Source organism: Crinia signifera, chromosome 5 (assembly GCF_055691185.1).
Source record: "Crinia signifera chromosome 5, ASM5569118v1, whole genome shotgun sequence".
NCBI classification, from domain to species: Eukaryota; Metazoa; Chordata; class Amphibia; order Anura; family Myobatrachidae; genus Crinia; species Crinia signifera.
In genome coordinates, this window is record NC_139221.1 from 228,424,801 (window position 1) to 228,450,487 (window position 25,687).

At 43.2% G+C, this 25,687-nt stretch overlaps 1 protein-coding gene across 1 annotated transcript in view; it reads right to left on the bottom strand.

The window, feature by feature from the left end:
* The window catches only part of COL6A6 (collagen type VI alpha 6 chain), a 180,645-nt gene that overhangs the window by 34,879 nt on the left and 120,079 nt on the right, over positions 1–25,687 (bottom strand). The window contains exons 26-29 of the mRNA XM_083188611.1: positions 6,978–7,040; positions 5,140–5,202; positions 1,812–1,874; positions 1,017–1,067 (exon numbers count right to left, since the gene is read on the bottom strand). Of these exons, the coding sequence (XP_083044737.1) occupies positions 1,017–1,067; positions 1,812–1,874; positions 5,140–5,202; positions 6,978–7,040 (240 nt within the window). The remainder of the gene's footprint in view (positions 1–1,016; positions 1,068–1,811; positions 1,875–5,139; positions 5,203–6,977; positions 7,041–25,687) is intronic.

Below are 25,687 nucleotides of genomic sequence, written 5' to 3' on the forward strand. Positions count from 1 at the left end.
TTGTGGTTCTCCATTTTGGGAAGGCTTGCTGGGACTTGTAGTTCAATAGCTCCCAATAGTTTATGACTCTAATTTTACTCGTAAAAATCAGCTCAGTGCTACCACCCAGGGGTACCCGGGACAGCCCCAGGCTACAGTCCGGGCTGGGGTTATACCCGAGGGGGAGCCTCTTTATTGGGGGGTCCCCAATCCCCCAGGGTCCCAGTCTAGGCTGACCAGTCAGGGGGTTAATGCTTTGGCTAGGAGGAGCTTGTATAAAAAGTCTCCCCTGGCTGTGGCATTACCCTGCTGGCTGTTTTGGCCCGGTGCTGGTTGTCAAAATATGGGGTACCTTTACTCATTTTGTCCCCCATATTTTGGGAACCAGGAAAGGCCCATAAGCCTGGTGCTGGTTATAGAAATATGGGGGGACCCCAACTTGTTTGCCCCCTGTACTTCTACAACCAGGACCGGCTCTTTGAGCCCAGCGCTGGTTATAGCCGTGGAGGAAACTCCACGCCATTTTTAAAAATTATTAATTTATTCTATTTTTCAAACAGGGCAGCATTACACAGCTCTGACTGATCCATGCATTGCTACCGATTTGTACTGTACATATTTGACGGCCGTATACGAATACCAATGGATACAAATACGAATGTACACGACCGACTATGACATCAGAAAATATGAATCAGGTGAATATTGCAGAATAGTAAATTTGCCATATTCCTGATTTGGATTTTTGAGAAAATATGGCCGATGCTGGTCGTATCAATTCGTAACTACTGTATGTTCGGCTGTATTCCGGTATGTTAGTAAATTTCCCCCATTGTCAGTTATCAGTTGACATAGGCAACTACAGTAGTCATGTCTTTCAATTGTATGAGAAAGTACTCTTTTGCATGCAGTGTAATGCTGTTATGTGTTCTTCTATGCTGCAAGGACACAGTAAAAAAAGGTTATATTTCTATATTGTATCTGCAGATGGCATTCAAGATTAGCAAATGCAGAAAAGGACATTGAACTGAATTTACCTTAGTTCCTTTTTTGCCCGGTGCACCAAAGCCATGCTTTCCTTCGTCCCCCTGCCAAAATATGTTACATACTGTAATCCTGTACATCACAATGACAGGAAAGAAGATTAATACATACTGCATGCATATAATTGCTTTTAAATCTATGTGACTTGATCAAATTATATATATTATTTATTGCAAAATATATTACAATTCTAAATAGTAATGTTTGAATAATGCACCAAATTTGTATTGTTTTGAACTATGTAAGGTAACTCTCAATATAAATGCAGTACATGCACAGTGGTCTTTTACCATGTATGTATATGCATTTAAATGTTTAACAATGCCTCTGACATAACAGGAAGTCATTAATTTCAAGCCAAACATGTGTAAATGCTTCTGAAATAACTGGGCGCTCTTTGATATCCTTAACTTGTCTTAGAAATGTACAGTATATAATGGGTGAAATTTAATAGGGTTAGAGATTCAGTAAGTGAGAAATTTGGTAAGAAATCTCCAGGGTTTTTTTTAAAGCGGCAATCATTTACAATCAAATTAAACTGGTTTTGCAGTGTAAATGATTTGCCGCTTTAAAAGAAAATGGAGATTTCTTACCTAATCTCTCACTTTCTGAATCTGCAATCCTATTAAATTTCCATCTAAATGTAATTTTATGACCTTATGTAGTCTTAGTGGTTTAATTATGCTATTAAACAATAATAATGTAATTTGTAACTATAAACTAAAATGTGCACATGATATATATATACCAATATAAACACATTCAAATATAATAGATGATTTTCTAACATCAAGTCCTCTTGGTCCCAGTCGCCCAGGATTTCCTTTCTCTCCATGATCTCCAAGTTCCCCCTGCCAAAGAACAAGACAACATGTTACAATATTGATATGTTAGGAAGATAAACAGAATACAGAATATTACTTTTACATGACACTTATTTTATATTGTTACGATAGGCTCCAGCTGTTCAGGAAAATTATATGTAATGGCAACATATCACACACATCAGCAGGACAGGAGATGTGGTGACTAATATGAAGGGCACTGGGTAGGTTCATAAATAATTTCCATTTATACCTAACAATGATTGTTCTTTTTGTCATTGCTGTGAACTGGTGCTAGGTAGTCAGAGAGATTGTAATGCAGTAGTTATTGCACTGGAAATATTGCAGTGTAAATGTTTGTACAGGCTGCTGTCCCTGACCACGGGGGGTGACCCCGAAACTGTTGGTAATAAAGAACCATTTTAATTGCAAAGTCTGAGTGAGTGCCGCCGTATCCTGTTTGAGATATATCTCAAACAAGATGATCCAGCACAGCCTCCTTAGTCCCAGTTCTCCGCGGGTGCCCGCATTTCGCTGTAAAGCGCAAATACAGACCACAAATAAAAGCAGCACTCCAGCTTAAATGAAAAATCAATTCTTTAGTGATAGCTTAATGAAGCAACGTTTCAACAATTTCTTGTTTTCGTCAGGCTCAGCCTGACGAAAACAAGAAATTGTTGAAACGTTGCTTCATTAAGTTATCACTAAAGAATTGATTTTTCATTTAAGCTGGAGTGCTGCATTTATTTGTGGTCTATATATATATATATATATATATATATATATATATATATATATATATATATATATACACATCAACAAATTTTTCTGGAGTGCCGGTTACCCTTTATCCTGTGTATATATATATATATATATATATATATATATATATATCGTGGATAAGGTTGGCACTCACTTTATATCCAGCATCCGCCTGGGGTCGCACATCAGTGGATCCTTGCAGAGAAGGACCACAAATACAGTCTGTGTGCCTAGTTGGAAAAGGTCATGATTAAGGCCACAGAGCCGAAACGTTGACCTGACCGTTTATTTGTGATGGATATGATATAGTATGGAATAAAATCCTGCTGAAATTGAGAAATTATTGAAGCCCTGGTGAGTGCCGTTTCTTTTTGGATTGGACTATATATATATAATTTGTCCTCTATAGTGGGAAAGTCCACTATCGGGCCCCGTCCGTACCGCAACTGAGCTAACATACAGTATGCAGCAATGGCGCCTCACTGTCCCTTTGTTTTTTGTCTTTTTTATTTTTGTATTGTAATTGTAACATGTATGTTTAGATGCACTGTGTAATAAACTGTTATGTAATGGTAATCAATTCCTATATGCACAATGCACTTTGGTAATGATGTATGTCATTTTTAAAAAGCAAAATAAAAATTATATATTTCCAGTCCTCTGAATTTAAATCTGTATTTTTATGTACCTTATTTTTATGATGTCCTTGCAAATTAACTGTGTCCCATTACTTACTCCTTCTGAAGTGAATACTATCCAAAAATAGTTATTTAGATGATATGCTATTGCCTTGTCTCCCTCCATCAAATACCCACTTTCTGTCTTAAGTCTTAATATTTTTCCATTTGATTTTCTCCTTTAAAAAAGTTTTGAACTACTTATCTACAGACTTGTCAGTATTGCAATTAGCTCTGGAATTGTGTCTCATAAGCTCTTAGCTTTTGCACACATAGCTTTTAGAATTCTGTTTGTGCATCTGTTATTCCTAGCCATGGTCATACAGTACAAACCCCCCCCCCCCCCAAAAAAAAAAAATGTCAAGTCTGAAATTTCCTGTTTGGAGATGTTGTTAAATGTTGGTTACATTTATTTATTTTAGTGTTCAGTAATCACTTTTTGTCATTTACACAACTGTACCTCACTAAATCTAAACATATTGTAAGACTGTTAAAGATAGGCTACATCCATACCTCCCAACTTTGGGAGTCTAGCAGGCGGGACGCTGCTGCTGCGTGCCGAAATTTTCGGGGGGGGGGGGGGGGGGGGGGGGGCGCGTGGCCTATATTTGCAGCTCTCCCACAAGGCCACTCCCCCATTTTGCCGCTATGGGGGCATGACCCAGAGGCTCTGTGAGCCTCTAGCCATGCCCCCCAGCCCCCCTGGCTGCGGGAATAGATGCTGTGCACATGCGCACAGCATTTATTCCCCGCTGCTTAGCAGCTGACAGGGGGGACTCCCAACAGCCCCCCCACACCGCGGGACACTGCCGCCCACGGGTGGGACAGTGGGACAGGCCCTGATAATCGGGACTGTCCTGCTAAAATCGGGACTGTTGGGAGGTATGCTACATCTGACCACAAATGGCAAAATGTTCAAAAACAGCATTTAAACAAAACATTGTTTGTGCTTGCTATATAAGTCTATTTTAACTTTTATAGATGTTATACTATTGCTTTTACATTTGACATAGAATAACTGTATTTATATGGCAATCACATGTGTTTTAATAATTTATAGTGCTGTCTACTGTTTATCTATTGCCACTATTCACGTTTGTAGATTGACAATCTCAATGACAGCTGCTTTTTGACAGTGCCAATGGTCTATTGTGTATGTATCTTTTCTAACATATAGCTTCATTCCAATGTTGTTTAAATACTGCTGTTCTGTGATGTGGAATATCCTCTGAGAATTAGGCCATTGGGACGGAAATGGTCATTGAGACCACATGCTACACAACACACATGTTATATGATCCACTAAAGAAACTTATATTTGCTGTTGCAGTAGTGGAGCGAATACTTCCCTTCAGTTACTTGTGGGTGAGTTCTACTGAGTATTTTGTATGGATTAGGCACACCCCAGTGTGAATGTCGATTTTTTTTTTTTTCTGTCTCGCTGTTATTTAAAAAGGGCATAGAAAGGGTCACACTTCCTCCTGATACAATGTAATTTCCCTAACTTTGTGGAGTTTGTATATTCTCCCTGAGCTTGTGTGGCTTTCCTGTGGGTACTCTGGTTTTCACCAACAATCCCAAAATATACTAATACTGCAGGTATTTTGGCTTGTGTCCCCAACAAACATTTAAACAAACAAAAAAAAATGATCGTATCATGAATGTTTGTGTGTGTAAATGCGGTAGGGACTATAGATTGTAAGCTCTACTGGGATCGGGGCTGATATGAATGCCCAAATGTTCTCTGTGAAGTGCTGCAGAATATGTGTGTGCTATACTGTATATGTAACTGGTAGTAAATAAATAACTGCAGAGACAGTTCTTTATACAGTATAATAAAATGTGTTCCCAACCTTTTTGCCTTTAGCCCCAGGTTTTCCAGGATTTCCTTTGCTGCCGATAACACCAAAAGGACCCTGAATAAAAGAGAAAATAGAATTTTGAAGTACATCCTGTTTAGTTTTAATTTTTCTGGAATCAAGATAACAATATTTAGGAAGATATTATTATAGTTATTATTATCCCTGCTACTAATATTAATACTAATAACAACAAAAACTTGTATTCATTATATACAGTAAGATATTAAAATGTAGATTTATGGGACCAGACCAGGGCCGGCTCTACCATTAGGCAGCTTTAGGCAGCTGCCTAGGGCGCCGGGATCTGGGGAGGGGGGTGCACCAAGTCTGCAAATCAAAAAATCAAGGATGTCAATGATCCTTGTTGTACATAATGCAGGTGGCGGCTGTGGAACTTTTAAACCTCACCTCTATACTTTCCCTTGAGGCATACTTCCCTACATTGCTGCCCCCTCCTCCTTGTACTCTGTAGTGGGTGGCTTTGGGGAGGGTGCAGAGGGCCTCTAAAGAAAGCAGGGGACTTGCCGACCTTCCAGGGGGGGGGGGGGGGCCTGGGAAGACCACATGATTTCTTTCCAGGGGGGGGGGGGGGGGGGGGGAGTAGGTTGAAGTTTTGCCTAGGGTGCTGAGAAGCCTTACACCAGCCCTGGTCCTCCTGCACTACAATTTGTCACCTGTGACCCCTACTCTTGGCAATGGCAAAATTGAGTTAAAAAAAAACAAAAATAACACCAGGGCAATGATACTGCGGGGTCTACTGTGCCCCTCCCAGCAAGTAGCACCCCTAGGCACGTGCATCATGTGCCTTGTGCAAAGGTCACCAGTGAAGATGCTACAAACAGTATGTTGTACCGTACAAGGTAAACAGTCTACAGTGACAGGGTAAATAATATACTGTAAATACAATATAGGACCTGATTCAGGATCAATTGTAGCATAGCAAAATATTGAATGACTTTTGCTGTTCTCCGCATGAGCGCACACCCGAGCGAACATGCACGAGCCCCTAAACTGAGGTCGTATTTTGGAAAATGTGCTGGTGGGGGCTAGACATTGGGTGTGTGTCAATACGCGTGTCTGGCCAATTTGCGGGGAAATTGGCAGCATGACATAACATGCAGCTGCTGCAAAGGGGAGAAAAGATGGCCCTGCACCTGCCTTTACAGCTAGTCTGCACAGACAGCGGGCTAACATAAAGATGCGAATGCTTCATAGTTATGCAAAGCGCTGCATTTCAGGGTTGTGATCACTACATTTTGCAATTGTATTGCAGTGAGGGACCTGGCATGTTGGGCGTCCTAGCCCTGTACTGGGCAGACCCACACAGCAGTTTTAGTTTTGCCATTTTTCGCTAAACTGCAACTTAACCTGAATCAGGCCCATAGAACAGACTACCAGCATAAGTACTTAGCATAAGTACCCTCCATTATTCTCAAACTGGGTAAGACAGATGACTAGAACATGGGTAGGACATGTCTATGAGGCTAGCAGGAGTCACAGATGGGAATCAAATTAATATTCAGTGACACTGTCGACAACATATGGGAAACCAGGCAGAGAAGGCATCAAAGAAGGGGGGAAGGAGACAAAGGGTCGGAGCACCTGTGACATGCAGTGTGCTAAACTGGGAACACAATATATAGTATCAGCCATACAGGGGAAAACAACTGATATATCATGGACAAGTCACCCGACAACTGCTATATCGAGAATGACATTATTCACAGACCTATACCGTTCAGTAGGCCTTCAAGTCAACTGAGTTTATCACAGCACAAGAGAAGAACAAGAGGGCCCTGCCTCTAAGAGATGATACTGTCATTTCTTACCAGAATGCCATTTGGTCCTTTTCCTCCCTTTTCTCCCTTAATGCCTACGATTCCGCCATCTCCCTATGGGAACAATACATTTATTTTGCTATATAAGTAGAAATAAATTATCTGCATTACACAACATCTTTACACAATTACTGCCGCATTCTATGGAGAGAAAGACAAGAGGGTGTGGATTAAAAGATTGACAGTGTCTAGATTGACAATCAATAGCTCGACACCAGATGATCGACAGTCAATAGTTTGACAGTTCAATAGTCAACATGCACATGGTCGATACAAAACAGGTTGTTGTGTTTTTTAACCCTAACCCTCCCCTTAGTGCTTAACCCTAACCACCTTCTTCCATAGACTAACCTTTAAACCCTCCAAGTGCCTAACTTTAACAATGGTTAATGGAGCAGTGGTAAGGGAGGAGTGGCCCATGACAACCAATCAGCTGCTATGTATAATTTTATATGATTCAGTTGATAGATGTTATGTCAGTGCTGATTGGTTGTCATGGGGTCCTTTCCTCTGGCTCACTTATCACTGCTTCATACATCTATCCCAATTTCCGTTTTCATCCTAATCCAAAAAATCATGGTGGTAAGCATTAAGTAGATCAGAATTGGATAGAATATCAATAAACTTATATGGGGTTATGGAATTCCTTTTATGAAGTAGATATTTAAATTATTTTAGATTTCTGTTTACCAATGGTTAAAGCCGCCATCTAAGCTTCTCACTGTAGACAAGTGTGTTGTGTTTACCATTTTAAACAGGAATTAATAATTTAATATGCAAGCCAATAAGAAACGATTCATCCTGTTTTTATGTTCTCTCCATCAGTTAACAAATGACAAGTGCAATACATGAAATAGGTGTTACTGATCCCCAAGGGGTACAGCAGTCATGATTCTCCCTCATGAACTGTGAAATGTCTATGGGAGCTACAAACAACATTCCAACACCCCAGTCTAGCCGCCACATTAGCTTTCCAGAACTGTGATAAATGGAAATACTTTAATCCAAAGGTAACATCATAAATTGCTTTTACATAGCTAGTAGAGGTTGAATTTCAGCCCATTCTCTTGTGGGTTTAATTTACTAAAATTCAGAGGGAAGAAAAACAAGACACCAAATGTATCTGCTCTGTTGTTGGTGTGAAATGGGCATAAAATCCTTTTCACATTACTTACATGACAACCTGTTATATCCCCAGTAATACATCCTGGTAATTATAGCTAATTATACTATTTAACGTAAATCAAGTCAATGAAGCTGCAGTCACATGAGAATGTTCCATTCTATTACACCAAAGAACCTTTTCCAGTGTTTCTTCAGTAAAAACAAAAGTTACCTATACCCCTTTCACATCGCAAATGCTGGGTCGCACCTGGGATTTGCACACAGGTCCATCCTGGGAGCCACCCGGCATTTGCGAGGTTTCGCACCCACATCGACCTGGCAATAAGCCTGGTCTCTGATATCAGATGGGGCAGGGTAGAGTGGCGGCGCATCATAGGGAAGAGGCAACGCTTGGAGCCAATTGCTGCCTTCTCCATAGTTACCTTAGCCAGGGTGCAGAGACCAACTACATACCTTCTGGATGGTGCATCTAAAATTTCCTCATCTATGGCAGCTAAAAACTGTGGGGGATAAAACATCTTTTGGGATACCAGTACTGGATATAATGACAATAGCATCAGACCAGAACTTCGCTATATGAGGGCACATCCAGAGTAAATGCCAGAAAGAGCCTTCCCGGACTCCACAGTTGGGACAGCGCGGGCCTTCTCAAGTTAAACATAGAAACATAGAATTTGACGGCAGATAAGAACCACTTGTCCCATCTAGTCTGCCCCTTTCTTTAAACATGTTACCTCAAACCATATTTGATCCTTACTTTATCCTTATGTTCTTCCTGTAGACAGGTGCACAAAAATTGAACCCTATATTCAAATGTGGGGCCTATTCCATCAGGGCACATTGCTCTGCTACTGGACCTCCATCTTAATTTATTATTACAATTATGTGTTTTTTAATGAGTTAGTTAGAACAAAGGTGATGCCAATTATAAATTAAGAGGGAAGACCAGGAGCAGATCATTTTGTTCCTGCTGGAAGGGGTTGTATTGGAGGGCCTGGGATATGAATAGAAGTATACCAGGTGCTAATGGAACTGGACACAGATAAGCAGGATTCAATGCACAAGGAGCTAAATGACTAAAACTCTGGCACTGGCTCGGTGCCCTATGCAAGTTTAAATAGCCCCACAATTGAAATGGGAAGCATCCCATTACAGACATTGGGCCAGATGCACTAAGCTTCAAAAGTGATAAAAGGGAGATTGAGAAACAGCCAGCCAATCAGCTCCTGTCTGACATTTTTCAAACACCGCCTGTGACATAACAGGTATGAGCTGATTGGCTGGCTGTTTATCATTGTCCATTTTATCACTTTTGAAGCTTAGTGCATCTGGCCCATTGTCACATGATCTGCAGGAGGCACTTCATGGACTAAAGGAGGAATTATCATCAACACCATCCAGGATTGGACTGTGTGTTTGTGCCATGGCCACAGTACATTTGTATAGGGCACTAGGAGTGTGACACAAAGGGTCCTCAGTCACACATGATTGAGACTAAAGGCCATACACTGAGTCGATTTGGTCCGATTTGGGCCGATTGCGAACAATTGGGCCGTTAAATCAAAGAAAATCGTCTGTCCCTGACATGCCATTGGGTCCGAAGCGAGGTCCCGTGCGCATCATACCTGTGGCCATGGCACCAACAGGGAGGTCTAAGGTCTGACCAATCGACCTTAGACCTCCTTCCTGGCGGCAAGACGGGCCGGAAGCAGGGACGCATGTGATCCGTCACAACAAATTGTGAGGGATTGCATGCATCCCTGTCGCCCGGGAAGGTCATCACAGCAGTGTATGGGCACATCGCAGCAGTGTATGGGCACCTTCAGGGCCAGATGTATTAAGCTTGAAATGTGATAAAATAGAGTGTTAAACAACCAGCCAATCAGCTCCTACCTGCCATGTCACATTCTGTGTTTAAAAAATGACAGGCAGGAGCTGATTGGTTGGTGGTTTTTCACTCTCCATTTTATCACTTTTCAAGGCTTAGTACATCTCGGCCTGAGTGATTATAAAAATTGGTTGACTAGCCTCCAAACTTTCAAGCGTTCCCTGAAAACTCACCTCTTCAGGCAAGCCTATCATATTTAAGTTCCATACGCATAACCCTCTGAGGCACTTATGGACCTACAAGCTATGCTATTACTGGTGCCTGGCCATGTGTTCGCCCTCCTATATCCCTATAGATTGCAAGCTTGCAGCAGGGCCCTTTTACCTGCAAGTCTGTCTGTTGTTACCCAGTTTGTTTTATCACTGTCTACAATTGTAAAGCGCAACAGAATCTGCTGTGCTATATACAGGGGCTGGCTGGCAACTTTTAGCCTGGGGGGCAAGTCCAGAGCACCGGCCCATAAGTAACAGCGTATTGTTAAATGGAGGTTTTTCGTATATGTATTAATAAAAAAAAAAAAACAATCATAGGACACCACAGGCTGCTCCCCCTGGCTAGTTATGCCAGAACCAGTGGCATTGCTAGCCACTTTGGTACCCTGTGCCAGAAAGGAAATTGGTGCTTGCCACACCACCACACTAAAAATAGGAGAGTGCGCGCCGAAGGCGCGCGGCAAAATGTAGGAGCGATACTTCATGGGGAAGAGGCGTGGCCCTATAAAAGTACTAATAACATCGTAATGCCCATAACACATTATACCACACACAGTAATGCCCATTATGTATTATGCCACACAGCGTAATGCCCTTACACAATATGCCGCACACCATAATGCCCATATGATATTACGACACACATTATGCTCCACGCAATGCCCCGAGTACACCTGCATATGACTACATAATGGCCCAGGGTTACCGACAGTAGTAGCGCTATATATATATATATATATATATATATATATATATATATATATATCGCACACAGTTACCGACAGTAGCAGCGCAACTTATATAGTACATAACGTCCACATCAGTTGCTGACAGTAGTAGCACTGCTTATACGTAACACCCACACCAGTTGCCGACAATAGTAGCATTGCCTATACATAACAACCGCACCAGTTTCTGACAGTAGTAGTGCTACTTATACCTAACACCCACACCGACACCAGACGCAACAGCAGTAGTGCTGCCTATACATATGCCCCCACCAGTTGCCGACACTAGTAACGCTGCCTGTACATATGTCCACACCAGTTGCCGACACTAGTAGCACTGATTATACATATGCCCACACCAGTTGCCGACACTAGTAAAGCTGCCTGTACATATGCCCACTCCAGTTGACGACACTAGTAGCGCTGATTATAGATATGCCCACACCAGTTGCCGACGCTAGTAGCGCTGCTTGTACATATGTCCACACCAGTTGCCGACACTAGTAGCGCTGATTATACATATGTCCACACCAATTGCCGACACTAGTAGCGCTGCCTGTACATATGCCCACACCAGTTGCCGACAATAGTAGCGCTGCATGTACACATGCCCACACCAGTTGCCGACACTAGTAGCGCTGATTATACATATGCCCACAGCAGTTGCCGACACTAGTAGCGCTGCTTGTACATATGCCCACACCAGTTGCCGACACTAGTAGCGCTGCTTGTACATATGTCGACACCAGTTGCCGACACTAGTAACGCTGCCTGTACATATGTCCACACCAGTTGCCGACACTAGTAAAACTGCTTGTACATATGTCCACACCAGTTGCCGACACTAGTAGCGCTGCTTGTACAAATACCCACACCAGTTGCCGACACTAGTAGCGCTGCTTGCACAAATGCCCACACCAGTTGCCGACACTAGTAGCGCTGCTTGCACAAATGCCCACACCAGTTGCCGACACTAGTAACGCTGCCTTTACATATGTCCACACCAGTTGCCGACACTAGTAGCGCTGCTTGTACACATGCCCACACCAGTTGCCGACACTAGTAACGCTGCCTGTACATATGTCCACACCAATTGCCGACACTAGTAGCGCTGCTTGTACATATGTCCACACCAATTGCCGACACTAGTAGCGCTGCTTGTACACATGCCCACACCACTTGCCGACACTAGTAGCGTTGCTTGTACACATGCCCACACCAGTTAAAGTACACTCACATTTTACATACCTGGTTCAGGGCACTTCAGGCTGGCAGCTCATCATCTCCTTCACAGTCGTGTAGCTCCGCCCCCTCCGGACGTTAGCCCCGCCCCTTTTCCGATCCCTACAGGGACGCTGAACAGGAGCAGGGTGCTATCCTCTGTGCTGTCCACGCTGCTGCCTGTAATGCAGTGTGATACAGGCGCAGCAGCTGCGGGCAGCCACAGAGGTCTGAGCTCCTTAGAGAGTTCACAGCCACTCTCTGTAGCGGCCTCCTGCACTAGATGTCCTCAGTGCAGGAGGCCGGCGGCCATGATTCCGAAGACCAGTCGGAGACTAGTTAGCCGTGGCTGCAGCAGCAGCCTCAGAAACAAACAGGCGGCCCGCACACATTAGATTGAGCGGCCCGGGGGGCACATGGCACCCTGCCCCCCGGCCCAGCCCGCCCCTGGCTATATAAGAAACTGCAAATAAATAACTAATAAAATTAGAAACAGGGTTGCAGCCATTAACCTCTTCATTCAGAACCCATGTTCTGCTGGGTTCTACTAAGGTCCTTTGTTTTAAAGAAAGTATTTATTTTTTATAACTATTGTATGTTTTTACCAATATTAGCAGAACATTACTAAAATATATTTGTGATTTATTAATTCAATTGTTATATTTATATACATATAAAGTCATTTGAGTTAAGTGTTTATAATGTGCTTTGTGTCTGTAATTTAATCTGACAAAACATCTCTTGAAATACTGAACTATAAAATGCCTGTGGGAAATGTCTGACAGACAGATACGATAGCAATTTGGCAGTCTATCTTGGCTAAAGAACTGACTGCACAGATAAAAAACTGACCAGAGTAATGTTTTACAGTGAAAGCATATGACTGTGTGTGAACAGAGCTGGCACTCTGCCAAGGAATACATGATGTGGAGAAGATGTTAGTAGAAAAGGTTAAGGACCTACTGTAGGAGTTCTGACTGACCTCGTACTCTGAGCCAGTGGAGGAGTACAGAGATATGATAATCATTGTCAAATAGTTGTGGATTTTAACAACCTTTATGCATGTTTTCTTTGGTGGAAAATATGTGTTTTAATAAGAATCAGTTTATATTACATATTGAAAACAAATTGGTTATAAAATGTACATGTGCGAAGGGTTCAGTACTGATAGTTAAGAGTTTTTAACTCTCCAAGGCTAAAGGTGGCCATACACGGTACAATAATTGTATACAATTTGGACTAGATCACATCGCATAGGTTTTGCAATGCAATGAGATGAGATGAGATCTAGTACAAAAAGTATGTGCAGCACATACTTTTTTGAGCTGTGCAATGAGATGTGTGACAGGATCTCATCACACCCAGCAATTGTACCATGTATGGGCACCTTTACATACATACGTACATACTATGACATTGGAGTGCCTTCAGTTCATGTTATACCACACCATAGTGCCTCCAAGTCATAATGTGGCACAGGAGATCACAGGTCATATTATGTCAAATGACAGTGCCCTCACTGCCCCTAATTACAGTATGTGGCAGATTTAATGGGTGATATTCTTGTTATCACTCACTTGTTATGAATGTTAAATGATGCTCCCATTTACCTTTCATAATAATAACAAACATGTCACTCGTTGTGCTTTTACTTCACATTATGTTGCATTGAAGTGCCCCCAGTACATTATAATACAGTTAATACTATAATTATATCTACTAAACAGGTTTCCACTCTTATCATTATATCCACTACATATACAGTACCATTTACTGAAAATGGAGTCCTATTCCAATATGCAGCCGTATCCTACATAGAAGTCAGCTAAGCGATTATATCCCATGGGTGTCTTATATTATCTCACAAAGCAGAAGAATTGGTTGGTAAGGTGTGCACAATTAAACCGCAGTGCAGCTGATCCACAAATCACATAGAATATATACACCTAGAAATACTCCAAAGAGACATATAAATACAAAAGTTTGTGAGATAGAAGGATAGCGCTCCAAGGTAACCATATAACCTTCTAACCAAAAGGGACTTGGTAAAGGGAATATACAATAAACAAGATACTAAAGGTACCCCTACACTAGTAAGATTTATCTTCAGATCTGGCTGGTTGGAACAAAAACATGGTTATGGGTGAATTACAGTTTGTCAGTTTTCCAGCATTTCCAAGCAAATGGTCAACTGTCATTTGCTCTCATACATAACCAGGTTTTTGTTCCAACCAGCCAGATCTGAAGCTAAATCTGCGTGTGTATGGCCACCTTTAGATGTATTGAATGATTTCTAGGAGCCACAGTTTTCACAAATAAAAGCACTTAGGTCTCCAATGTGTAGTGACTCCCCTACTGGAAATAAGGGGAGACAATAGGAACCGACATAGTGCCGATCAATAAAATATATATATTTGGTACTCTTTACCTAGAACGGCGCCCGCGATCAGAATCGCGGGCGTCGGGGGTAAAAAATCGCGGTAATCGCGGGCATCGCGGGTAAATCGCGGGTACATCAAAATCGGGTACCCGCGATTACCGCGATTTTCCCATAGGGAACAATGTTAAAAAGCCTGATTGACCGCGATTTAACTGTAAAATGCCTCAATGCCCGCGATTTTCCCATAGGAATCAATGTTAAATGGGCTACAGAGCCCAAATAGCCCCAATTAACCCTTAAATGTCCCCCCAATTTTTTTACGCCACCCCACGATCCACGCCAACCCGAAGCGTGGCGAGCGCAGCGAGCCCGCGAGGGGCGGCGGTACGCGTCCTCCGACCTTTTCATGCCCTACTATCCACGTCGGCGTGGAGTTGAGAATAGAATAGTGTGGCGAGCGCAGCGAGCCACCGAGCCCGAAGCGTGGCGAGCGCACGCGGATACCTTCACAGGTAAACGCGTCCCTTCGCGGGCTTCACAGGTGTCCGCGTCGCCACGGACACCTGTGAAGTCCGCGAGGGGACGCGTATAACTGTGAAGGTATCCGCGTCCCCTCGCGGGGCTCGCTGCGCTCGCCACGCTTCGGGCTCGGTGGCTCGCTGCGCTCGCCACACTATTCTATTCTCAACTCCACGCCGACGTGGATAGTAGGGCATGAAAAGGTCGGAGGACGCGTACCGCCGCCCCTCGCGGGCTCGCTGCGCTCGCCACGCTTCGGGTTTGCGTGGATCGTGGGGTGGCGTAAAAAAATTGGGGTGACATTTAAGGGTTAATTGAGCCTATTTGGGCTCTGTAGCCCATTTAACATTGATTCCTATGGTAAAATCGCGGGCATTGAGGCATTGAATGCAAAATCGCGATCAATCTGACTTTTTAACATTGTTCCCTAAGGGAAAATCGCTGTGATCGCGGGCATCGCGTCGCGGCCGTTTATGTGCTGCCCGCGATGTCGCGATCACCGCGATGGGCGCCGTTCTAGGTAAAGAGTACCATATATTTTTTATAAATAATGTACACTTACAAGTTACTTTTTAAAAAAGCATTAGACATAGGTCCCCAGGCAAGCAGCAAGCAGACAGGCAGATGGAAGAAGGTGTCTGCGACCATGATCCCTCAGTCCGGAGAGAAACCTCCGGTTGATTACCCCAGCCACTCCGGGTGCCACAAGTCCAAGGTCGGATGGTACACGCTTAACGCGTTTCAGTTGTTACCTTCATCAGTAGCGTGTGACGCTTCTTACATTATTTACTAATGGGGACACTTTAATTGCTCCTTGTTGCCGTCTGCTGCTCCATGCTTGCATGGCCTTACATAGCTGTGAAGATTGCAGTAGTTGTAGTGAGTGTAAAATCAGGGGGCCTACCCGAGCTTCTACCTGAGGGGATACTTCCTAATAACAATATTTCACTTTGAGTGGAGATCTTTTAAATTTCAGAAAAATGTCCCTTTCTGGGAAAATCTTGTATATCATTCCCCACCCCAGCTCACTTTACAAACGCTGTAATCAAGGAGAAGGTTACTCTCCAACAGTGCTAGGCTCACTGGTTAACTTAAATGTGCATGTGAGGGTAAAATGGAAGTGCAGGAGATGGATCATATTAGTGAAGAGCTTTACTAAGAAGCAGAGGGTTTTTGGTGTGTCACCACACTGTGTTGGTCTTAAGATATCAAATATATTTGGAAGGATATTTGAAAACCAACTTATTGAATATAGCCAAGATATGGTGAGTGAATTGTTTGGCGGTGGTCTCACAAGTCAGAAGGGCAAAAAAGTAGACTCTGAATTTGGGGCTCTCATTTTTTCTAATAAAATGTAACTTTTGATAATAATGTATTAAAAAAGGATTGTGTGTGTGATGTCTCAGTTATTTCACACCTTTTTTATGTCCGTATGCAGAATTGACAAAGACAAACAATCAAGTAGCATTTTATTTCTACACTAATGAATTGAAACCGGGATATTTGCTCTACAACCCGGGACTCAATAAATACAGCCTCCTGTATACTGTGGTTCACGGTATTACCATCTACTACATTGTGACCACATACATTCAGGCTGTTACAAAAACCAGTGACCACAAACCATTTGTTTGTCTTTGTCAATTCTACATATGGTCATATTTAATGTATGAAATAACTGAGACATCACGCACAATCTCTTTTTAATACTTTATTATTAAAAGTTAAATTTGATTTATTTATACAAAATAAGAGTACAGCTGAAACATGTTAGAAACTGATAACAAAATCAATTCAATAAATGTTGGTGTAGCAGTATTTTAATGTGAACAACCTGATAAATACAAGTCTAGAAGTAAAAGTTTTGGTCAATGAAAATGTAATTTATATTATTTATTTAAAGAAAGCAAGAACTACTGTATGCGAAGCCAGAAAATGACTACAGTATTGAAAAATGCAGGAACAAAAAGTTAGTTTTGGATACAATAAAATGTGAGCAAAATTATATAATAATAAAATGTACTACATGCTATGGTTGTGTTTGGCACACAAAATCATAATATATTTATGCAGCATTTCTACATGACTTATTTACATAATCCATTTCATAGAAAATATGCAGAACCATCATTTTAATGGGTTCTCATAGATCAATAAAGCTTTGCAATAAAGCCAGTGTAATTTACGTAAATAACAGGAATTGCGCACATTTTTAGAACATTTAATGTGGTATATTCACATCGATTTTGAGTTATTAGAAATTGTTTGCATTATATATTTGTTGTCACTACAATAAAACCGTACCTTACAACTGTCCCGATTACAGTGGGACAGTCCTGCTATTTGGACACTGTCCTGCTGTCCCACCTGTCGGCCACAATGTCTTGTGGACAGGAAGGATAGGGTGCTTGTGATCAGCGCTGCTCTGTAGAGCAGCTGGTAATCACTGAATGATAACAGTGTGGGGAGGTGCACTTACACTTCTGTATTGTTTGGAACAAGCAGTTTTGCTTCCCACCTCCATCCCAGTAAGTACACTGTTACTGCTGAGCCAAGAACCCTGCATGGCAGCAGACATTCAAAATAAAATAATAATTTTTTATTAGAGGGTGCACTGGCAATGCGTTTCGGGCCCCCCAAAGCTGCCAGGCCCCATAGCAGCTGCATCTCCTGCACCCTCTATAGTTACGCTATTGGCCAGCAGTTTCTATTTATTGACATGAAACAATGTGTCCTCTATGGTGGTTGTCACACATCACTATATGCCTCTACCCACAACCACATGGAACTGCGAGCGAAGAGAACTCATACTGCTTCACTGCATAGAAAGACATATCTTAAGAACATTGGTATTCCGTATAGGTTCATCTAGCCAACCTGCAACCAAGAGTTCTTTCCTCTTTTTAAAATAAGAACTGCTCACAACTAATACTAATCTATTTGCTTGCTACAGCAATCAATGGTCAACGTTGACTTGACTATTGCATTTACATTATCAGCAACCACTAAAAATGATTCTGTTTGGGTCCTCATCAACACCATTGGACCGGTTTTTAGGAGGGATATGGTGATTACTCAATATTTTAGTAATTTCTAACGTGCATGCAGTAACTGCTAATAACCACAGCACTGTGCAAATTACAGGATGAAGCATATCTCCTAAGGTTACATTTTAGTTTAGGGGATTTAATAAGATGTAGGAGAACAATGGCACATAGTTAAGTGATGTTTACGCATCAGTTCAGCCAAGTATACTTAAGCATCTTTACATCACAGAAAGATGAGAAGTTCCATTTTACACAAGTCCCTGTAGCCATATAAGTTCGAAAACAGGAACCTAAATACCAGGTTTACTAAATGGAAATATGCAAAAAAGCTTTGAAGTTTAGCCTTATTTATGTCTTAAATTTATCATGAGAAAGAGTGGAGTGTCTGTTCCGCGCATGCAATTGGTGGACACACCAAACCTGTATTGTACAAGTGGAAGGTGCACAGTTATTTCTGTTCAAAATACAGTATAGGCTGAGGTTTGGCATCAAGAACCTTTGACCTTATAGAAAAGTCAACTCTTCTAAAACCCTCTCTAGGAGAGTCCTGGAGAAGGCAACTAAAGTCAGTGACAAACGCTGGTATGAATTGCATAATTATTAAACCCACCAGGCCACCCACTTTGTGGGAGACTGGGTAAGAGGGGCTTGGTGCACAATAACTCCAGAAATGTGACCCTTTATAATATTAGGTTATAATACAGTTCATGATAGCTATGAACAAAATGTGCAAAATGGAAATTTTATTTTAGGCTGTTGTTTAAACATAAAAAGTGGAATTTACTCCTGTATAGCAGCTCTCAAGAGAAAACTGTGCTAGAATTTAGAGATACACCCTGCACATTACAAAAACAACACCACATATGTAATTGCCAAAAGAATTTATCTTATCTGATTCATCACATTCACATTCAGAACATGGTCTCACTTCTGTGCATGAATTTACCAATCAGATACAAAGAATAGAATAGAAAAGGGATAAAGCCAATATATAATAGGTAGATTTAGTTACAAAGCAAAGAACGTGAACCGATAAATACATTGTGATAACTACTACTTTTTAAGTGGCATCAAAGGATAGTTGATACGTGGAATAGCCTCACATCAGAGGTGGTAGAGGCTAAGATAGTATAGAAATTTAATAATGCAATTTTAATAACTGCAAAGATTTAAGACAATGGTTTCAAAACTTTCTTGGATCATGATGCCCTACGGCAATGTTTCCCAACCTTGGTCAGGATGCCCCATATAAAGGGGAAGTGACATGACGGGAGACAAATTATAATGTTGAGCCTAGAGCCAAGACCACTACATTAGCCCCTGGGTACACACCAGGACTAAAATACAGGACACATTGTATAGTTTATAGTATGTGGCTGAATGTGTGCTTCCATGCATCATCAGAGAGTCATCACAGCCAGCAATGGCAAATGTTGATGATGTCGGCTCCCCTTTGCTGGCTATGTCACTGGGTACACGCTTTGTATAGTGTGTACCCAGCATAACAGTCCAGGTTATTGGACATTTGTGCTTGAGCACAGATGGTTAAGTCAAAATAACTGGGGTACTATTTCATTCACCCGTGCGTATGGCTATCCTTAAAACCTGAACTGTTGGTGTGCTTTGAGAACCGAAGTTGGGAAATCAATATTTTTTCATGGCATCAATAGGCCAAAAGTTTCTTACTAAGAAGTTCTAAACATGACAACCGACCGGGGGCGTGGCCACGGAGGGAGGAGAGTAGGTGAGCGCGCTCTAGCCTCCTCGTGCCGGCTGTATGAAAAGTTCGTTCCCCCCCCCATGGGCAACCTAACATTGTATGCCGAGTAACACTGAGTGACCCAGGCACAAGGACTGCATACCTTCCCCGCAGCGGAATTCAGCGGGGCAGCGGTGTTCAGCGGGGCAGTGGATCCCCCGTCTTCCCCCCCTCTGCTGGTGCGAGCAGCGAGTGGCTGGGTGTGACGCGTCGGATCAGTGAGCTCCGGGCGTCCAATCCGGAGCCCCCGACGTCACAGGCCGGGGACGCTGCCAGGCATACGGCGGCCTGGAGAGACGACCGCTGGGCAGAGCGGCGGAAATCCCAGTAGTGCAATTCCTGCACGCGCTGCCGAGGGGACAGAAGGCTGAAGTAAGCCGGAGAAAGTGCCGCTGACGTTTTGCCGGCGGGGGAGTGACGGCAGAAGGGCTGGCAAGGAGACCCCTGTTCCTGAGGGAATAGCAGGCAGGGGAGAAGACGCTGCGGGAAAAGGCACCCCCAGTTGCTGTGTGAGAGGCAGACGCTGGGGGAATTTAAAAGGTCGGCAGCAGGCTCCCCAGCTGACTTTGTGAATCCGTGTTTGGTGTATAGCCGGGTGAAGGTGCCAGCAGAAGGTACCTAGGCCCCTGGGTGAGAGCCAGTGACAGGTCTGGGCAACAGACTCCGCAAGAACCTGAGATCCCGGAAGGAAGATTGGAGGAAGGACACTTTGGAGTCGACGCACTCTAAAGGCGACACAGACAGCGTCAAAGTGCAGCTAAGTAAGAAAGGACCCAGCCAGCAGTGAGTAATCCTTCTTGTTGTACCTTGGTGCTGCTAATTGGAGAAGAGGGTCACACTGTAATACAGGACTGAGGGTTTTGTAGCCTTTTGGGCAAAGAGCATCATGGGCAAAACTGGGCAAAATACTGCTGCGGCAAGACTGGAGAAGTTTGCTAGGACCCAGACCCAGACAGGGAATAGCTCGCAATCTAACACCCCCATGACTACTCCAGTTAAAAGTGGCAGTGTTCAGCAAGCTCCAGAGGTCACACTGCAGCAGGTGTTAGAAGCGGTGAACAACTGCGAGTCCCGACTTGCGGAACAGCTCAATAAAGTCCAATCAGACATAATGTTACTCAGGGAAGATGCCCAAAAAACATGTGATAGGGTGACCGAGGTGGAGAGCCGTGTCTCGATGCTGGAGGACACTTTTACTCCCCTACAAGCCCAGGTTAAGTCGATGTCGGGTCAACTCACTGATATGCGCCAGAAAGTGTCTGACATTGAGGGGAGACTCAGACGTAATAACGTGCGGTTTATTGGCTTCGAGGAGCGGGTGGAGGGTAAAGAACCCGAGAAATTCTTAGAGGCCTGGCTAATCCAAATGTTTGGTAGAGAGGCCTTTTCGGCCCAGTTCGCGATAGAACGAGCCCATCGGATTCCGGGTCGCCCCCCGGTGCCTGGGGGTCCCCCTCGCACCCTAATAGCCAAAATCCTTCATTATAAGGACCGGGATTCTATTCTACGGCTGGCTAGGGACAAATCTGACTTTATGCATAATGGAAAGCACATTGCTACTTTCCCAGACTTCCCCATAGAAGTCCAGAAAGAGCGCGCAAAGTACAGGGATATCAAAGTGAGACTGAGAGACTTGGGCCTGAATTATTCTATGCTATATCCATCCAAATTGAGAATTGTGGCGGATGGAAGCACCAAATTCTTCTTTTCGCCAAGCGATGCAGCCAGCTGGCTTGATGCGTCGTATCCCGGGAGAAAACAAGTGCTGGCGAATTGAATTGAATTGAAATGAATTCGTATACATGCTTTTATTATTCTGTTCTTGATATATTTATATCTTTGGGATCCAGGCTTGGTGCTGTAGTATGTGGGGTGTTGCTTACATGCTAGAGTATTCTGTGACTGATAGATATATACATTATTGTCACCATGACTCTGCAGTGGATAAGAAAGTATTTGTATATGCTTGGTAGGTGTACTATAGCAGTCCGCTTTAGACATATTTATTAACGTATGAGTAGGTGGCGGGGCGGAGAAGATCTGCGAGAGCTATAGAAGGTTGCTAGGGATATATTTATATATCTGCATGACTTTGCAGCAGATAGGAAAGTTTGTGGAGGTGCTTGTATGTATGTTGTTGCGGTCTGCCACTGAAGCATTTATGTCTGCAAGTTTCTGCAGAAGACAAGAAAGTATGCGGATACGCTTGCAGGTATGCTAAGGTTGGCGGCTATTGACACATTCATATTGGCAGGTTCATGCAGTGAATAAGAACAAGGAAATGTATATATGAGCTTGTATAGATGCCTGGGTTAAATTGGTATTGATATAGTATGTATACTTAATCCTGGCTCGGCTAGGTAAGCGAAAAATTGATAGATACAGGTTGCTCGGGGGGGGGGGGGGGGGGTATACTAAATTTGAATAATGTGATAAAGAGTGAATAAAAGACAGTACGGGCACGGGGAGGGGGGAGGGGCTCTTTTTTTTCGAGGCCATTAGTTAATTGCCCCAGGGTTGGTGCATTTAGTGGTGAGTTAACAGTGGGTTAAATTTCTTTGCTTTTTTTTTTTTTTTTGGGGGGGGGGGGATAGGTATGCCTATGGGGTTAGGTCATACAGGGTGGGGGAGGGGGGAGGGGTGTGTTGTGTGTAATTGTTTGTTAGTTTGTGTGTCCCACATTGGCCTTAATTATTGCTCCATGGAAAAGATTACATTTGGCGACATGAGGTATTCCCCCATGGTGGGGGGCAAAGAGATCACAGCTACTGACTATGGTTAAGGTATTATCATGGAACGTCAGAGGGATAAATTGTAGAATTAAAAGATCCTTGGTTTTAAAACAATGTAAAGATCTTGGGGCGGATATTATCTGCCTCCAGGAAACCCATTTGAGAGGTGAGAGGCTTATGTCCCTAAGACGCCCGTGGATAGGATATGCGTATCACTCCACTTTCTCCTCTATGTCAAGAGGGGTTTCTATGTTGATTAAAAAATCTTTGGCATTTAAGCCTGGGGTGGTTAAGATCGACCCAGCGGGGAGATTTATTTTTGTAGAGTGTAGCATTAACCATATTAGAATCTGCATCCTTGCAGTATATATACCCCCCCCCTTCTCGTATGATATTATCAAAGCGGCGGTTGAATTCTCAGATACTTTTTCAGACTGTCAGGTCATCTGTGTGGGCGACTTTAATAAGGTTCTGGACCCAGGGTTAGATCGTTGGAGGAGATCAAAGGATGCAGGGGCTAAGGAAGGTAAAAGATTTGCGGAATTCATGAGAGAAATAGGGTGGTGGGACCCATGGAGGGCAAAGTATCCTGACCGTCAACAGTTCTTGTGTTTCTCCTCCTCCTATGTAGCCTTTTCCAGAATTGATTTGATTTTTGTAACAGAGGGTCTCCTTGATAGAATCCCCCAGATAGAGTACAGAGCCCGTGGTATTTCGGACCACTCGCCGGTGGTGATGCAGCTGGATTTAGAGGGCGAGGTGGGTTTTAAATACTGGAAACTTCAGCCCTTTTGGTTGGCGCAAATGGGAGAGCAGGAAGGAAATGAAAATATGATGGCAGAGTTTTTTGAATTGAACAATGGGTCCACCCAAATGACTATAATGTGGGATGCCTTTAAGGCATTCATTAGAGGGGCCCTGATAAAAAAAATCGCAACCTTAAAAAAAACGCATCGGGCTAGGGCTACTGAGTTGGAAACAAGGATGGGTAATCTTGAGTCGGAATTCCTAAAGAATAATCTTGAAGTGGATAGGGTCGCCTGGCAGCTGGCTCAACAGGAATGGCTGGAATATCTACAAGATATAACATGCAGAAGGTTAATATCTGGGGATCACCGTTGGTACGCGAGTGCAGATAGGGCGGGGAAATGGCTTGCACATTTGGCAAGACAAGATCGGCCCTCGAATTTTATCCCAAAGATCATACTAGAGACGGGGGAGGTGGTGGAGGAGACCCCGATGATTGCACAAGCCTTTGTGACCTATTTCAGCAAAACATATCAATCTCAATTAGGTAAGAGGAAGGAAGAAATTAGGGATTATCTGGGTTTAATAACCATGCCACGGCTCACGCCAGAAATGAAAGAACTTCTCGACGCCCCCATAGAACTAGTGGAAGTGGTAGAAGCGATTAAATCTTTACCGGTCAATAAAGCTCCTGGGTTAGATGGGCTCCCCGGGGAACTTTATCAGCAGTATGATAAGATTTTGGGACCACAGCTGCTAAGACTCTTTCAAGCAATGGAGGAGGAGGAGAGTATATCCCCCTCAATGTCAGAGGCATCCATAATAATGATCCCCAAAAGTGGGAAGGACCCTTCTCGGATTGATTCATACAGGCCGATTTCGTTAATTGCGTCGGATGCTAAAATATTCGCAAAAATATTAGTGAATAGATTGAGTAAAATCATTAACAACATTATCCATCCCGACCAAACCGGCTTCATGGCCGGTAAGTCGACAATGATCAATCTGAGAAGGGTCCTCTCATATATCCAAATGGTAGAAGGTGGGAGTATTAATGCCGCAGTGGCATCTTTTGACGCTAATAAAGCGTTCGACTCCATTGAGTGGGAATATTTGTGGACAGTCCTCAGGACCTTTGGTTTTGGAGACAGGTTCATAAAGTGGATATCATTGCTTTATAAGAGTCCTCGGGCAAGAATGACGATAAATGGGTTCACGTCCCCCCTGTTCCCCTTGTTTAGGGGTACCAGACAGGGGTGTCCCCTCTCCCCCCTGCTCTTTGCGGTGGCAATAGAGCCCCTGGCCTGCGCATTGCGACAATTATTGGATAGAGGAGAGCAGGGTATGGGGTTGGGATTAAATATGGTGTCATTATATGCAGATGATTTACTAGTAGGTGTCTCTGACCCTGGGCGGGATATCCCCAGAATCATGGAATATCTCCAGGAATTTGGGGATTACTCGGGGATTAAAATGAATTGGGAAAAATCGCATTTAATGTATATTAGGAACCCAAACCAAAACCTCACAGACTTATTGGGCCCATCTCTTCAGCCAGTGGAAAAGTTCAGATACCTAGGGATACTTGTGTCAAAAAGGGCAACCGATTACATCGGTGACAATCTTGTCCCGCTGATCAAAGACATTAAGGTCAAGTGCCGGTGTTGGATAAAACTCCCTCTATCACAAATCGGAAGGGTTAATCTAATAAAAATGTCATTACTGCCCAGGTTACTCTATGTATTCCAACATTCTCCGGTATTTATTAAGGATGAATACTTTAAGAAAATCAACAGTATCCTCTTTTCATTTATCTGGCAGAACAAGCGCTCAAGGATTAAGATGGACACGATGTGTAGAGATAGGGATAAGGGGGGCTTGGCAGTTCCAAATTTTAAGATTTATTATATTGCTGCCCAACTGGTTCATTTATGTGCCTGGGTCCGGGAAGGGGAAGCCACCGAGGAATTGGTTAAATTAATGCAATGTGGGGGGGCAGATCTTGCTCCACTTCAGCGTTTGCTCTCTAGGGATCTGCGGGGCAATCAGCCATCAATTATAACACAAGCAGTGAAGATATGGAATTGGATATGTAAAGTGTTCAATTATACCGGGATAGACCCCGATACATCAATATTTTCCATGGAGGCCCTGAGAGAATTAAAAGAGCAGCAGGGAGGGGCGGCTTGGGGGAAATATGGGGTGTTCACGGTTGGACAATTTTATTATGAAGGAAACATCAGATCATTTAGTGAACTTCAGATGGAGCATGATTTGCCCAGACACATGTTTTTTAGATTCCTCCAAGTCAGAAGTGCTTTGATGCAGGAAGGCAGTGGGATA